At 35.7% G+C, this 18,375-nt stretch overlaps 1 protein-coding gene across 1 annotated transcript; it reads right to left on the reverse strand.

Moving 5' to 3' along the window:
* Positions 1 to 3,216: 3,216 nt before the first annotated feature.
* Positions 3,217 to 4,568, reverse strand: LOC142172487 (uncharacterized). The gene is made up of 2 exons (XM_075236116.1): positions 4,051 to 4,568; positions 3,217 to 3,889 (listed from the first exon to the last, which is right to left on the reverse strand). The coding sequence occupies exons 1-2, from the start codon at positions 4,566 to 4,568 to the stop codon at positions 3,217 to 3,219; spliced, it is 1,191 nt and encodes a 396-aa protein (XP_075092217.1).
* Positions 4,569 to 18,375: the final 13,807 nt, after the last annotated feature.

Genomic DNA, 18,375 nt, shown 5'->3' on the forward strand with positions numbered 1-18,375 from the left:
GACTTTGGTGTTATCGATGTCCATTTGGAATTTCGAGCATTGGAATAGGTTCGTGTAGTGATTGGTGACTTGTGCGTAAAATTTGGCGTCATACCGAGTTGTCTAAGTATGATTCGTCGCGTTCGGAGTTAGTTGGAAGAAGTTTGAGGTATGGAAGTTGATTAATTTGATTTTAAGGTGCGATTCTTGGTTTCAATGTCATTTATGAGTTTCGAGACTTCGTGTAGGTCTGTAGTATATTTGAATGGAGTCCCGGGTGGCTCAGGTGGGTTTTAGACCACCCGGAGCAAAGTTGAAGTTGGCAAAAATTACTGGTGTCTGATGTGAATCGCGATTGCGGAGGTGGTCTCGCGATCGTGGAGTGTTGTGAGAGGTTGGGGGTTTTTGAGCTACGCGATCGCGTAACTGCTGGCCAGACAATTAAGAAATTAAAGACAGAATTGAAGAAACAACCATATATTGGTGAATTATAATCAAGGTCAAGCTAATATGAAACAACAATATTCATGGCTAAATCACAACCCCAGAACAATGGGTGTTTATCCACTCATGATGTAATCAAATAATTGCATAAGTGTTGAATCAATTGGAAATACTAGAAAAAGATGAAGAAAACTGAGATGTTCTTGCTCCTCAATGTTTCTTGCGTGTATTTTTGCTCCAAAGTGCGTCTCCCCCCTCAAAAATAGGTTTAGTCTTGCTTTTATATCAGTTGGGTAGGTCTAGGGCCGAAATAAACTTGTCGCGGGCAAAATAGGACACTATTCGCGTCACCGGCACCCAGCCTGGCACCAGGCGCCCTCCATAGCGCCCCAATTTTTTAGCCTACTGTTTTCAGCGCCACAGGTGGCGCCAGGCGCTGCCGGTGGCGCCCAACTGCTTCTTTTCCCGATTTTGTTTGTTTTAGCTTCAAATCTTTCACGTTTTGCCCCAAATTGCTCCCGAATAATTCCTACAAGTAAAAACACTTCAAATCAATATAATTCATAGCATTTAACATCCCAAATTCACGAAACAAGAGTAAGATATGAGGCGATATACATAAAAATATATATACTTTAAGCTAAACATCAACACCCCACACTTAGGCTCTTACTCGTCCTCGAGCAATAGGACTATCTAATAAACCCCCAACTACGTACAAGTATCAATTATAGAGGAGCATAAAGGAGCACCCACACACTATACCCTTGACTACGATCAATACCGGCACACAAGCATGAACACACAAAAATTCACATTCTTCCCGTTTAAGCAAGCCCAAGTATAATATTTCAATTCAATAATTTCCAATAACCTAATTGTCACCACCCAACCTCAAAAGCCGACTTGCAACCACTAAGCACCCTCAACTCATGCACTTACCCAACAAGAAAGTTTACAACATTACCAATCATTCATGAGATCATGTGCCCTCACCAACAAACCGAAAGTGAATATAAATTGGTCCACACATTCAAATATGCTTTTGAACATAATTTAAGGACATCACACAATTGAACAAAATTCACTCACTCTCACAAAGAATTCATATGCATCCCGTGGTCATTCCATAAGCTTGCCCATAGTGTATATCTCCACTAATTTAAGCTAGTCAAATCTAGGATCAATTAGGACTTTTAGGTTGTAATGTAGGCTAGGGGACGGGTAGGATATATTTAGAAATAGTGATTCACCCTCCTAAGCACTTTAATACACTTCAAGCACATATTCTTCTCAACCAAATCACTTGCCATATACAACATAGCCCTCTTTTCACATAAGCACTTCTCTATTTTTTTCACTAGCACAACTCAATAAGAATTGGAGGTGTTTTATTTTCTACATACATTCACACTATCATTTTTCTTCTCTTTTCTCTTTTTTTTCACACACTCCATACATTACAGTTCATCGGCTAGTGACTTTTGATTTCAACTTTAGTGCACCAACGGGCCCTTCCATGGTTCCACTAAAAAGCTACTCCCCAATCTCTAACCTTACTTCTTTTAGCGACTAATTGCCTTAGGAGGTAAAGGTTCAATCAATATCAAATTAAGAACAAAATAAGGGATGACTTGTAATGTGGGTGCCAAAAGAAAGGTCTATTGGCTCAAAGAGGCTAGCAACGGAAAATTCTATTATTATGTGACAAGCACATCCATGATCAAGCAAGAAATGCCTACGTCATTTCCTAGATTAGAACAACTCACCATTTCGCTTCAATTAACACACGGGGTAAGTTCTAGACTACACAAGATAGCACAGAAAATCACAAATCCTCACACACACGTTACACATGACTCAATCGAGACAGTTCTGTTCAACTCTCAAGTCAAGCAAGCACAATTAAATGAGAAATTTAAGCAACATTGCACTATGCGACATACAAGTCAGACAACTGAGAAAAGGCGTCACAAAATAGGCTATTTACTTTACTTAGGCTTCATAATTCAAATCACATACACAGGAAAATAGAATGTATGTCATATCCTAATGTGCCAACATCAACCATGCCAGTGAGTATCTCAGAACGACTCAGTTCCTTCCTAAACTACTCCTAAAAAGAAATTAAAAGTGCCCGGTTCGAGCTACATCCTTGGAAAAGAACCGGTGCCCAAAGAAAAACCAAGGAATATCACCTAGCTATTCTAAGAAAATAAAATGACACATAAAAAAAATTTGGTGTTTTTTAAATCGGACTTTAATCCCTCAAGAAAATTGTCCAAAAGATCCATCGTCGGGAACAGTCCGAGCTTTTTCAACTTTTTTTTTTGAACCTAGACTATGTCTACTACGAGTTATAAAAGAATGACAATTATACTCCAGAAAGTAGTTTCCCCACCCCACACTTATATTATGCATAGTCCTCGATGCATGATCATAGAGAAATATTAAAACAAGGGTGAGAAATACTCCCTGAGACCCTCTCATACCTAGTTCGGACATGATTCTCAATATTAAGGGCTGGGACGACCCCACACTTAAGATCAAATATGCTCCTCAACTTCAACTTTGGGTACTCAGACTTTCCCTACTCTGCAAAAATAAAAAAAAACAACACAAAACACAGTAAAAAGAAATAATCAATAGATAAAAGATACACAGGTTGGGTTGCCTCCCAACAAGCACCTTATTTATAGTTGTGGCACGACTCTGCTACTCTGCTCAGGTTGGGAGCTTTCTCTTCTTCTTTCTCCCATGAATTCTAGCCTTTTTGCGCGCTCTCAGAAGGTCTCATCTTTCATCTCTGGCTCTTTTCTCAATCATCTTTACACGCTCAGCTGGAAACACGACCTCCTTTAACTCAGTTGTCCCATCTAGATCACTATAATTCACATAAGGACTCTGATTTATCCCCTTCGATTCTACCACAGTAATCATGCACAAGTCCTCATAATGCTTAGGAAGCTTAAGTGCCTTGTACACATTAAAAGTGACCTCCTCATCGTCAACTCTCATTTTTAACTTCCCTGCTCTCACATCAATAATTGCTCCACCAGTAGCTAAGAATGGTCGCCCCAAAATAATGGGCACTTCATCATCTGCCTCGTAATCAAGAACAATAAAATCAGCAGGAAGAATAATCTTTCCCACTCGAACTAACACATCCTCAATAATTCCTTCGGGCATGACTAGTGACCTATCTGCTAGTTGTAAAGTGATTGTAGTAGGTCTAAGCATCCCCAATCTGAGTTGCTTGAACAAAGAGGATGATATCAAATTTATACTAGCCCCTAAATCACACAAGGCTCTACCAACCTCTTGTTTTCCAAGAGACAAAGGAATTGTGAAACTCCCAAGATCCTTCAACTTAGAAGGAAGTTTACTCTGAACTCTGGCACTACACTCTTCAGTAAGTGCAACTGTTTCAAACTCTGCATGTCTTCGTTTGTTTGCCACAATATCTCTGAGATACCTTGCATACTTAGGCACTTATTGCAAAATTTCCACCAAAGGCAGATTCACGCTCACTTGGCTTAAAATATCTAGGAATTTCTTGTACTTGGCATCATCTTTTTGCTTCTGCAGTCTTTGTGGAAACAGAGGCGGTGGCCTAGTCTCAATTACTGGCTTGGGTCCTTTATCATCTTTCTCATTCCTCTCAACTGGCTTGGAGCTAATTCTCCTTCAGGATGATCTGTATTCTTCTTTTTCTTTGGAACTTCTTCTAGTGCTCTTCCATTTCTCAAGGTAACCGCATTGACTTGAGCTTTAGGATTGGGCTCAGCATCACTTGGAAGACCTCCAGCTGGTCTAGTGTTTTGAGCACTGGCAAGCTGCCCCATTTGATGCTCCAAATTTCTCACTGTTATGGCGAGGGCTTGATGTTCAGCCATCACTTTTTTCAACATATCTTCAAGGTGACTTGTAGGACTCGCTTGTTGTTCAACCTGAGGTGGTCTATATTGTTGTTGAGGTGCTTGAGGCCTGTATTGATTATGAGTGTCCTGGTTTCCACCCCAAGAGAAGTTTGGGTGGTTCCTCCAGTTGGGATTGTAAGTGTCCCCATACTGATTTGTTTGGCCTCGATTTGCATTACCCACAAAATATACAGACTCTGGATTTGCTGGGCATAGATTGCTCATGTGACCCTCTCCACATACTTCACAAAATATTTGAACTTGTTGCACTGGTTGGGCTTGTTACTTGTTGATAGTCAAGTTCATCTGGTTGACTTGATTGGTCAGTGTAGAAATCTGTGCTGATAATGCTGAGACGACATCTAACTCAAGAACCCCTGCAAACTTTTGCACTGTGTATCTACCCATCTCTCCTTGCCAATCCGGATTGCTCTTGGAGAATTTGTTCAATAATGCATATATCTCGTCAAAGCTTTTCTCCAACACTTGTCCCCCAGCTGCAGCATCTACCACGATCTTTGTTTCAGCATGTATCCCTTCTATGAAAGTGTGAGCTAACACTTCATTCGTCTGATTGTGATGAGGATAGTCTCTGAGTAGCCCTTTGAACCTTTCCCAAGCTGAGTATAAAGATTCTCCCGCTTTCTGTTTGAAGGCCACTATCTCACTTCTGATCTTTGCAGTTTTGCCTGAAGGAAGGAACCTTGCCAAAAATTTTCTTGCCAAATCATTCCATGATGTGATGGAGTTAGCTGGTTCTGCCTTTAGCCATCGCTTAGCCTCGCCCAACAGAGAGAATGGAAAAAGTGTGAGCCTCACGTAATCTGGAGTGACCCCGTTAGTGATATAAGTATCACTAATCTCCAAGAAGTTCAGAATATGCTACTGTGGATCCTCGTATGGAAGACCCATAAATTGCCCATTTGCATGAAGTAACTGGATTATGCTCTGTTTCAGCTCAAAGTGCCCAGTGATCTTGGGCTTCACTATACTGGAGGCGACATTAGCAATGTTGGGCATCGCCACCTCCTGAACAGCCATGAGTTGCTCCTCTGCCATGTCCACAGGAAATTGAACAGGTGCCTGAATATTATTTGTGTCCCTTGATTCCCTCAACCTCCTGTGAAATGTTCTCTCAGGTTCAAGATCAAAGCCTTGAAGTCGGTCCTGGCTTCTGACCCTACGCATTCAATCAAAGTTCCTGAGATCTGAGCAACAATCAAGTAACGTTAGACTAGACTAAATAAACAATTAAAGCAAAAACTAGCAAGTACTTAATATTCAAGTCCCCGGCAATGGCACCAAAAACTTGTTGCTCCCAAACGCACACGCAAGTATACGTGGTCGACAAGTAATATAATGATAAGTTGAGTGTCGAACCCACAGAGACTTGTGTAAACTACTCACTAAATCACTAAAATTGTTATTCAATCTAGCTAAAATCAAAATCCAATAATATGATTATATTATACTACAATTCTAAATAATAACTAAGTTATCAAGTAACGAGTTGATTGTTGTGTATTCAGTAGAGACAAATATTCCAGGGTTGTGATATATTCACCAATCGTATTGTGTTCTAATTAACTCTCCCTTTCATATAATTCACTCATGGTTGCTAATTAATCGATAAATGCTCTCATAGCCTTCTCCCAAAGTACTACTCACTTATTCTCAATAGATTAACGCCTATATTCCTATGAAATCAATCTATTAAGAACACATTAAGATCACGATATTTAGTTAAGCACGGTGACTAGGTATATTCCTATCCTAACCACAAATCCGCTCTCCCTAAGGGTTAGGATCATGCTTTCTTCAATTCTTCTCTAATCTAAACACGGCTTTCCCAAGCATAGCATAGATAGTAAATAGAACCTAACTGTTGGCCAGATAATTAAGCAATTAAACACAGAATTGAAGAAACAACCATATATTGGTGAATTATAATCAAGGTCAAGCTAATATAAAACAACAATATTCATGGCTAAATTACAACCCCAGAACAATGGGTGTTTAGCCACTCATAATGTAATCAAACAATTGCATAAGTGTTGAATCAATTGGAAATACTAGAAAAAGATGAAGAAAACTAAGATGTTCTTGCTCCTCAATGTTTCTTGCGTGTATTTTTGCTCCTAAGTGCGTCTCCCCCCTCAAAAATAGGTTTAGTCTTGCTTTTATATCAGTTGGGTAGGTCTAGGGCCGAAATAAACTTGTCCCGGACAAAATAGGACACGATTCGCGTCACCGGTGCCCAGCCCGGCGCCAGGCGCCCTCCATAGCGCCCCAATTTTTGAGCCTACTGTTTTCAGCGCCACAGGTGGCGCCAGGCGCTGCCTGTGGCGCCCAACTGCTTCCTTTCCCAATTTTGTTCGTTTTAGCTTCAAATCTTTCACGTTTTTGCCCCAAATTGCTCCCGAATCATTCCTACAAGTAAAAACACTTCAAATCAATATAATTCATAGCATTTAACATCCCAAATTCACGAAACAAGAGTAAGATATGAGGCGATATACATAAAAATATATATACTTTAAGCTAAACATCAATAGGGCATCGTGATCACGGTTTGTGGCTTGGTAGTGCTTCGCATTCGCGAGGACAAAGATGTGAATGCGATGGGTTAGAGGTTTGGGCCAGGGGAGCTATTGGTCTTCATGATCGCGAGGAGGTAGTCACGATCGCATAGAAAGGATTTCTTGGGAAGGCAGGCGTAAGCCTTCATGAACGCGTCTTGGTTACCGTGAATGCTGGGGCATGGGGCAGGAGACATCGCGAACGCAACCTGGTTGTCACGAACGCGTAGATTATTATTGGGCAGCTACAGATTTGGCCTTCGTGATCGCAAGGTATTTTCCGCGATCGAGAAGAGGAAAGACCTGAGCAGAAGACATTTTTATTTTGGGACTTAGGCTCATTTTTCCATTTTTTATTTGGCTTGGGTGATTTTGGACTCTTTGGAGGGGGATTTTCATCAAGCATCATAAGGTAAATGATTTATACCTATTATGAGTTAAATACACAGATTATGTGTAGATTTTTACATAGAAATTTGTGAAATTTTGGGATTTTATTGAAGAACTTAGGGTTTAGTAAAAATGAGATTTGACCACGAAATTGATAAAAAGTTATATACTTGAGTTTATAATGCCATGAGCAATATTTATCTTCAAAAAATTTTGGAGTCTGAGCATGTGGGCCCGGGGTTAACTTTTGTTGAGTTTACGAGTTTGGTTGAAAAAGTTACTCTAACAGTTAAATTATGAACTTTTGAGCATATATTGATTGGTTTGCATATCCTTTGATTAGTTTCAGGTTGCTCAACATTGATTTGAGGAGACTAGTGAGTCGAGTAGAACGCTTGGAAGCAAGGTAAGTTTCTTTCCTAATTCCAGCGTAGCAAGATCACGACCTCCAGAAAACGTTTCACAGTCTTCGACTATATTACCCAAATAATATTTGGAAAGAGAGAATTTCGGGTGGTGAAATTTCAAGGAAAATTCGTGTAGAAAAACGGCCAGTCCTATACCATGTATATATAACCATGTCTTTTAGGGTAAAACTATTTTCCAAAACCTGTTGGATTTTCTTTTCCACAAAGGAAAGGTTTCCTTTATTTCCTATTATTTAGGCATAATGGGACTACAAAATTTAATTCATAAGGCTCCCTATTAATTTCTACCATAATAAATTACGAATTATTCCACTAAAATTTCGTAATTGCACTCCTTAGTTCAATTTCGAAATTCTTCCGTAAAATCTTATTTAACTCCATATGTTAAGATCATATACTAATCAATCAAATTAAATTGTTGACAATTTAATTTATTGATTACTTCCTTTAGACTTTCGCTTAACTTATTTCATGTGTCGGATACCAAATTCACCAGCCGAGTTTACACACAAAAACTTATAAGCTTCATAAAGGGGTATCATCAATCTCAAAGCCGAGACATGGATTATACCAACTAATTATTATTTCGCCAATGTATATCACTACTGTCCAATTTACCAGGCTTATTGACTCACGAAAGAATCTCGTCTTATGATAAATCAAAACAATAAATGACATACAAAATTAATAATAATTATATCAAGATTAGGAGTATAAGTACATTGAATGGACTAAAAAAATCATATTATACTTGAAGTAGGAAGCTACAAATGCCAAACTTGAATTATTAAAATGCCACATAAAATTAATGAACCATTTTATCCTTAAAAAGTAAATAACTAATCTGCATTAAAATACAAAAATATAATTTGACATTAGCTATTTCTGTTCTTGGAATTCACATTGAGATTATGAAATATTAGTATGACACTTAGGCCCCGTTTGGCCATACATTTTGGCAATGTTTTTTCAAATATTTTTTGAAAATATTGTTTGTTCATAGATTAATGATCTATTTTTGAAAAATTTCTGAAATTATTTTTCAAGTTCCCAAATTCTAGTTTAGGGTAGATTTTGGGTGAAACTTGTTCTCCCACTCACAAAACTCTATCTAATGAATGGGGAGTCCGCTTTAAAATCGTCCGCCCTGCACCCACCCCCCGAGTATATGCTTCAACAAGAATCACACAAGGGTAGATTAGAAACCTCTGGTAAAATGCCCGCTCGTAACCCAGCAGATAAAGTACATTACATAGTCCAGGGATTGGTGACTTACCCATTCAGTGACTTTGGCACTGGACGTTCCCAAAATGGGTCGGGTAAATCTTTTACCCCAATAGCGAAGAGTTTGAACCAAGATTTTCAGATGAACAGGGTAGGGTATTAGTATATCTAATACATAATTTAGATGTGAAAAATTGTCCTCTAAAAAAGGAAATGTTGAATGAATTGATCGGAAATTATGAGATTTAAAAATCTTTTTGCCTTCGAAAGAAGATAAAGAAGATATTAATTGTCAGCATTTCGTATAGAAGTTATTATCTCAGCAATAGTGTCCCTACCCATGATGAACTAAAATTATTGGGGCCTCCAAATTTGATATAATCAACGTGTTTTTTACTTATTTTGTTTTTGAATATGATATGAATTATTAAAGATATATGTGTGAGACACAATCTACTAATTAATCTATTTCTTTCAAATACTCCACTAGAAACAGATCACAATTTCATGGTAAACCCATGGAAATACCCCTTATATCAAAGATAAATAGACACTACGTAACTTTATTGCATTGGAAAAGACTATAATATGACTATCCTATGGACCACTCTTGTTCAGTCGATTATTTCCGAACAAGGGTGTTCTATTCTGTTGGTAATAATGGAACAATTCTGTTCGTAGGAACAAAGAGAAGCAGATTTATTCTATACTCGATAAGTACCAATACGCAATGGGGGAGTTGATCCCATTTTCTATGAGCGAATGAGTCCATACTTATTTATCATTAGAAAGACCTATTCGTAATAATTTGAGTTTATTCATTCTGTCTTTCTTTATGAATTTTTATAATCTATGGATAAAATAAATACGATAAAAACCAATATGAATATTATAAAGACAATAACCAAATTTTTTTCAAATAAAATGCATGTCCAAACATAATTTCAACTTCCAAAAATTATTTTTCAAAACTACTTCAAAAATTATTTTTTCAAGTTTCAACTAAATCTATGTCCAAACGCTAGCTTAATACTAGTTCCGTACAAGCAGTGTCAGCCCAAGGGAGAGGCAGCATTGAAGGCCCCAATTTTCCGTTATTAGTTAATTTTATATTATTAAAAAATTGTTTTTATAGAAAAAGATACTAGATTTATGTTTTTTGGGGGATATAGAAGTTATTTAGCAAAAATAAAGGTTATTTAGATAAATACTTGAATTTCATAATAAACATACAATATGGCAAAATAAAAAATAAAAACAAATCTCTTGTAATATCTTTTAAAGTAAATTATTTCTTGTAAAGAGTAGATCAATACATTTTTTAATTAAAATAAACTTGAACTGTTTTAAATGTATAAAATTATTTTAAAATCTCTCTCATTAGTACAAAATTATGATCATTAGATGCTGGGAACTTATAAAAACGTTTTTCTAACAATAGATATTTCTTATAAAAAAATTCGAAACCTTGGCGATTAGAGTTACTACTAGATATCTTCAATAGTGGAAGCTAGCAGGTAATCGAGTGAAGGACCAAAATATGTCCAAGACGATCCATAAAACTATTATTACATAACAAAAAAAAAAAAAGAAACATAAATATATACAAGTTTATTAAATAAAATTTGGGCATCTTCTTAACGATCGACTTTAAGCCACCAATCTCGTTGAGCCACCCCGCATACAAGGGAAACAAAGGGGTAGAGGGTACGGTTGGGAAGAAAGGAAGAGAAGGTAGTTTTGAATTTTGATCAGCTTGTGGCTTACCGTCTTCTTTCATGGGAGTTCATTTATTCCCATTAGTTTGAGAATAATCCTTTATTCATCACATGCCCTTATCATCTATCTATTTATATATAATAGGAGAGGCAAAGAAATGTTATGATGGCAAGTGTCATAATATTAATTGACACATGTAAAATTTTGGACAATTCTCCAACTTTGTTGGAGTTTCAAATTTATTTTTAAAAAAATGTAAAGTACACGTTTTGTTTTCCAGAATTTTTAAAACATTTTTTTTCAGAATTCAAAAAAAAAATAAAAAATAACTGATATTTTAAAATTTTATTTGCTGACAGTTTTAAATTTTGTTTATGGGCAGTTCTTTTCTTTAAATTTGAACAAAAACGTAAAAGAAGACTTAGAAACCACCAACTATTCCAACTTCCTCCATTCCCCTTCCTCACGATTAGTTTTAAAATTAACTGATATTCTCCCCTTGCATATTAGATTAAAAAGAATGTACAATTCCCTTATTACTTTCACCGGAAAATTTGTCGGGGAAAATTGCACCCAAAATTATTCTCTGTAATTTTTCATTGTTCAATTACTATGTCATAGTGCCGAAGTCAGAGATGGCCGATCAGTAAATTGCTAAGCGTCTGAATCATTCTGCAATTATGCATCTTATGTACAATACTCCCTTTTTTTTTATGTTTTTCTTAATGTACATATTTGTAACTCAAAGTACGAATTGGACAGTGGAACTGAACTTAGAATATCATGTTGTGACAGAATTATGCAAGGACAATTTACTTTCATTTATAAATTATGATGACAAGTGGCATAATAGTAAATTGACACATGTTAACTTTTTGGACAATTCTCCAACTTTGTTGGAGTTTCAAATTTATTTTTAAAAAAATGTAAAGGACACTTTTTTTTTCAGAATTCAAATTTAAAATTTTATTTGCTGACAGTTTTAAATTTTGTTTATGTGCAGTTCTTTACTTTGAATTTGAACAAAAACGTAAAAGAAGACTTAGAAACTACCAACTATTCTCACTTCCTCCATTCCCCTTCCTCACGATAAGTTTTAAAACTAACTAATATTCTCCCCTTGCATATTAGATTAAAAAGAACGTACAATTCCCTTTTTACTCTCACCGGAAAATTTGTCGGGGAAATTGCACCCAAAATTATTCTTTGTAATTTTTCATTGTTCAATTACTATGTCATAGTGCCGAAGTCAGAGATGGCCGATCAGTAAATTGCTAAGCGTCTGAATCATTTTGCAATTATGCATCTTATGTACAGTACTCCCTTTTGTTTTTTACTGCTTTTCTTAATGTACATATTTTTAACTCAAAGTAGGAATTGGACAGTGAGACTGAACTTTGAATATCACGTTGTGACAGAATTATGCAAGGACAATTTACTTTCATTTACAAATTAAAGTAAAAGATACTAATAAGTCATAACAGTTCATGGGACAATTCAATCTATAGAAAAGCTAAATTTTTTTTTCTTTTTCTGATGTCAAACTTAATTATGTAGTCAACTTTGAAGTAGAACAACATAACGGGTCTAAGGTTATAGAAGTCTTTGACACTTTTAATCGGCATAACATTGCAAGTGTAATTGGCACTATAAAGTAAGGGTGCTCAATCATTTGACAACATATTCTACGGAGGCAATTAATATTACTAGATTTATAACATACAATAAAAGAACTTCTTTAGTTAACCTTTGAACTAATTCAACACCATCCATTTAGAACAATAATACAATAATATTCATATTGTAGATAAACACTAAATGAAAGAAAAAATTGTAGAACAAAACTAATATATAAAGAGAAGAATAGATACATGATTCTACCCACATTTTAAATGTATTTGATAAAATTAAGTAAGCAAATAATACTCGAAAAATATTATTTATTTAAATATTGAAATAATTACGAGAAAGTCATACAAGATAAAGTAAAGTTAAATTTCAAGAGTAATATAAAATTATATTTATTAAATTATATTAAACAGGTAATTTACTAAAAATTCAGATGAAAATTTAATAATATGACGTAATGGATAATACAATTAGATAAGCAAGAAACAAAAAATAATTTAATTTTTTGGAAAAATATAAAAATATAAGACTTATAATTAGAATTATGATGAGAAAAGTCGTACGCATACACATAACTAAAATTATAATAAATAAATAGTCATAAAGAAAGAATAAAAAAAAATCAAGTGATAGCGTAAAAATGTATATATTCAAATTAAAACTGCAAATGTTTTTAAGTTACTCTATTTGAGTTTAAATTAAAATAATTAAATATCTATATATTTTTAAGAAAACTATTATTAAAAAAAAGAAAAATATAAATAAATAAATAAATTATATAATATTAAGTACTTGGTAATTTAATTAAAAAAATAAGGAACAAATAATTTATTATATAGTACTAAGTACTTGCTAATTTAATAGAGAATAAATAAGTAACAAATAATTAATTTGATTACTATATAATGTGTATTAATTATGTGTCATATAAATTTTATTATATTTCTGTACATTATGTTAAAAAATAAAATAACAATTAATATTATTATTTTAGATCATAATTTTATAAGATTAATATTCTGTCAATACGCGAATCGCGCGGGTTTCTAATACTAGTACTAAGAATTTGAACACATGCACATAACGTTCAATGAACCTGAAGGTCCTAAACCTTAGAGTAAATGAAGAGACAATTTTAATTATATCATTTTACGTTGAATGAGCAACAATATAAAGAGTGATGATAGGCTATAATTACGTATTTTAGTCGCTTATTACACTCTAATTTACTGTACTTTAATTGAGTTTGAGTTTTAATCGTTAGTGTCTTGCGCTAACTATGTGTTTTATGCCTTGTAGGAGTGATTCCGAGCTATATAGATGTTATGTAATGAATTCAAGTGATTTGGAGCTTTGAAGTCTGAGTAAAAGTCCAAGGAATTAAGCCGGGATCGTTTTAGGGGTCAACTTTGATAGTTAAGAACAAACGAAGACTCGAGTATGCATATTGCATACTGTCTAGTAAAATGTACATAACTTTTTTCTCCTAACTCCATTTGAGCTCCACAATATACTGTTGGAAAGATAACGCAAAGGGATACAACTTTCATGTTTTACGTTTTTCCAAATTCCAAAGGTAACAGGGTGAAAAGTGCGCGTCAATAGCGCAGCCGCGCTCTGGCCACGCTCGTCAGGCAGAATACTGGGCAATATGCGCGACCACTAGCGCGGTCACGAGCGCGGCCGTGCTAGTCAAACCCGGGAAAAGTGTCCTTTTTCACATTGGAGAAGGTATAATTATTTGAGCCCAACCCTACTTGGTATATATACATGAAAAAACGGTATTTTGAGAGAGGAGGCCAATTTTTGACACAGATTCGACCTAAGGAGGCAGAGACATAATAGGAGCAAGGCGGAGAATTCTTCTACGAGTTTTTCCTTCCTCTTCCTATTTTTCATTGTTTGTTATGACTTTTAGTATTGTAATTTTACATATTATTATGAATAGCTAATTTGTTATCTAGACTTTTGATAGAACCTTTTGTAGGATAAATTCTTGTTATGTTTTTATATAATTGAGTTGTAGCTTTTCTCTATTTGTTCAACTACGTTTATATTGTGGTTGGTTGAAGAGATCTCAATTAGCTGTGCCTATTTAGTATGTGTTACTCAGGAGAGAATGCATATTTAGGTAGTTGTTGAACAACATCACTCCCGACGTATGTGAGGAATCAATAGCCAAGGGTTTAAAAGTGAGATTAGGGATAACGAAACCTTGGGTGCGATCTAAGTGAGCTGTAATTAAAGCCAACTAGCGTAATTCGGTAGAGTATGTCTAGTAAATTGTAGTAATTACTCGGGAGAGAATTACAACACGTAGAGCGCTCATGATCGGTAGAGAATACTTAGGCGAAATTATAGAATACATAACGGGAAGGATTCCGACAATTGGGGAAATCATAACTCTAGACCTCCTTAATCTTGTCTCTAATCCTTAGTATCCGTAGTTGTTAATTTACTATTTTAATTTGTTAGTTAGTTAAACACAAGAATCTTAATATCTATAAATTAGGAATTTTTCAAGCTTGAATTCTTGGTGATAGTAAACAACTGTAGCTAAGCCTTAGTTCTATGTTGGATTCGACTCTGGACTTGTAAACCGGATTATATTTTCAACGACCGCTTAGTCCTTTTTATAAGGCATAGTTGGGCGAGATCAAATTTTGGCGTCGTTGCCGGGGACCTAATGGTGTAGTTGTAGGTGTACGTATTGCTAGGTTTCAAGTTTGAACTTGTATTTTATTATTTGATTTTTTTATTTGTTTATTTGAGAAACATGGCTTCATGGAATTATGAGAATTTTGATGTTGGTAATTCTACTTTTAATCCTCCTTATGCATATTGTGAAGGAAACCGCCCAGGGCAAGATTATCAAAATATTCCCGAGAGCGACTGGAATGTGTGTGATATGTGTGGTGGTCAAGATGGTCACTTTCATGGTTGTGCTTATAGTTCTTATCTTCCCCCAACCCCTTACTTTGATGGTTCTTCTTTTTCTTGTGAAGTTAATAAGAACAAAGAACCCAAGTATGAGGACCTGAAATAGATCGAGGATATGCTAAAGTGCCTTACGGAACAATATGATGAGATACAACTGCGGGTACAAAGGCAAGGGGCAACTATTCACAACTTGGAGGCTCAAGCGAATAAATTAATTGAACCTTCTAAAGCGCAACAAGTTGACATTATGGATAGTAGCCAATATGAGCATGAATTGGCTGTAGAAATTGCCATTATACTGGAGGATTTAAAAAAATACGAGAATGAGCTAGAGGAGAAGGCTAGAGTAGAACACCAACAATCAATCGCACTAGATTTTGAGGATGTCGATGTTGTAGAAGAGATACTAGAGTAAACCAAGGATATTGATGATACATATTTAGTTGACTCTATTGTCATTAGTGTTGAGAATGTAGACAATCCCAATGTTCATGTAGTTGAGCACATTGGTCCTCACTCCAAGCATTTTTCCACATTGTGTTTAGATGATGATATGGAAATAGAGTCGTCTGAGCAATTTGAGGAGTCAAGGAATGAGGAACAAAGTGCTTACATTCTGGAATTCTTCTTGCCAGAAAGTCGGGATTACACACCTCATCTAAAGGCCAAGAAGTGCAGAATACTACATTATTTTATTGAACCAGTCAGATTTGTTCTACCACCCCAGGAGCATGATCATAGAGCAGAATCAAAACTTGGGCTCTGATTCATAAGTTCAAAGTGGAGGCAGAAAGTAATTCACGTCATGCCGCGACGTTAAATCAAGCGCTTGTTAGGAGGCAACCCAGCTTTATTACTTTTTTTTTATTGTATTATTTTTGTAGTGTCAATTTTTTATTTTCTAGGAGCATGGAAATCAAAGGTATTGGAAGGATGCAACATCAAACCAAATGGTTAGAACTAAGTGTGAGGTACCTGCACGAAGGACCAAGCTTGGGAGAAGTCTGAGTACCCCATAAGCTGCTAGTGCTTCGGCCTTTGGCCTACCAGGGAATTTCTTTTACCCTCTTATTAGTATGGTGTGCATTGGGGATAATGCACAATTTTAAGTGTGGGGTGAGGAGATTATCTGAGTGATTTTCTATGCTATTTTAGTTATGTTAGTTTAATTGAATTTTTATTTTTTATTTTTTAGAAAACGAAAAAAAAAGATTGGACTTTTCCCGGCGATGGATACCCGAGACAATTTTCTTGAGGGATTTAAGTTAAAAATAAAAAGATTTTCTTTTGGTAGGTAGTATAGCAATTACCCCTTTGTTTTTCTTTAAACCACAGTTCTTTTCCAAGGGTTTTATTTGAACCGGGTGTAGTTAGTTTTTTTTGGGAGTAGGAACCATTGTGTTGTGCTTTGAATGGAAGCAATATCTCTTGACTTGGTTATGCCTTGAGAATAGAGAGTACTTTGGTTGTGACGCTTAGGCTCAGGTTTTGACTCTTGTAGAAGTACCTTAAATTGTATTATCTTAACTTTGCTTAACTGCTTTGACTAGAGTGTCTATGAATCCAATCCTAAGTGAGTTATGTGCCATGTGTGTGTAAGGTTTTGCGTTATTCAGTGCATTGCATTTGATGCCTAGAACTTGCCCTGTGTGTTTGCAAAACGAAATAGTAGTGTTGTTCAGTCTTGGAAGTGATATAGGCATTTCCTTGTTGAGCCAGATATGTATATTTTACCCACCTAATTGTTATGTATCGTAGTTAACCCCTTTGAGCCTGTAATCTTGTTTCTTTGGCAACCACATTACAAGCTTTACCCATTTGTTTGAATTAACCGTCTATTTGAACCGTCTAACCTCTCATGAGCACTTGAATTGTGATGATTTATGTAAAAGTTAAAGTGGGGGGGGGGGGGTGGTTGGTTTGACTTTTGAGTGAAACTAATGAAATCAAGAGAAAGGTGCACTATTTTGAACAAGTAAGATCCACTTAAACTGGAAAAAAATATATAGTTGTATTGCTGTGAAAAAAAAGTATTTATTTAATAAGTGGTGACTCTTGCTGTAATTGTGCCTAAAGAAGTATGAGGTAATATACATTGATGTGAATGTGGAGTTTGGTTTGACATAAGTATGAGGTTTGGATGTTAAAGTATATGTATTAACGTGCTTAGGGAGGTGTAGTCACTCTTATATCTAAATGTATCATACCTGTCCCGTAGCCTACATTACAACCAAATAAAGTCCTAATTGATCCTAGATTGAATGAGCTCGATTAGCGGAGTAGTACACTACGGGCAAGCTTATGGTGCATCTTTTGTGGCATATGAATGATATTTCTGAGAGTGAGTGAATTCTTTCTATCTTGAGTTCCTAAGTGTTCTTAAATTTTATTGTGTGGAACTACTGTCTTTAGTTGTGTGAGGGCACTTGATTCATGAAGGAAAGATAATGTCAGTGACCTCTATGTTAGAGTAAGTGGGTGAGTTATGAATAATGCGTGGTACTTGTGAGTCAAATCTTGAGGTGAAGATGTTACGCTTTTGTGCTTAGTCTATTTTAAATACTCTTGGTGTGATGATTAGGAGAATTGTTTAAAAAGGCCGTGTCTATAAAAAGTGTAGTTTGATTGCTCGAGGACGAGCAATTATTTAAGTGTGGGATATTGATTATAGGCTATATATACGTATTTTAGTCGCTTATTACACTCTAATTTACTGCACTTTAATTGAGTTTGAGCTTTAATCGCTAGTGTCTTGCGCTAACTATGTGTTTTATGCCTTGTAGGAGTGATTCCGAGCTATATATATGTTATGGAATGAATTCACGTGCTTTGGAGCTTTGAAGTCTGAGTAAAAGTCCAAGGAATTAAGCCGGGATCGTGTCAGGGGTCAACTTTGATAGTTAAGAACAAACGAAGACTCGAGTAGGCATATTGTGCACTGTCTAGTAAAATGCACATAACGTTTTTCTCACAACTTCTTTTGGGTTCCACAATATATGGTTGGAAAGCTAACTCAAAGGTCTATAACTTTCATGTTTTATGTTTTTCCAAATTCCAAACGGAACAGGATGAAAAATGCGCGTCAATAGCGCAGCCGCGCTCAGGCCGCGCTCGTCAGGCAGA

This window comes from Nicotiana tabacum, chromosome 18 (genome assembly GCF_000715075.1).
Source record: "Nicotiana tabacum cultivar K326 chromosome 18, ASM71507v2, whole genome shotgun sequence".
In the NCBI taxonomy this organism is placed as follows: domain Eukaryota; kingdom Viridiplantae; phylum Streptophyta; class Magnoliopsida; order Solanales; family Solanaceae; genus Nicotiana; species Nicotiana tabacum.

What these genes read in the sequence shown, in the direction of transcription:
- LOC142172487 (XM_075236116.1), bottom strand. Translation starts at nt 4,568, where the DNA reads ATGAGCAATCTATGCCCAGCAAATCCAGAGTCTGTATATTTTGTGGGT. An exon ending in ATGATAAAGGACCCAAGCCA is followed by an intron (nt 3,890 to 4,050) that starts GTAATTGAGACT and finishes AAGGTATCTCAG; the next exon opens with AGATATTGTGGCAAACAAAC.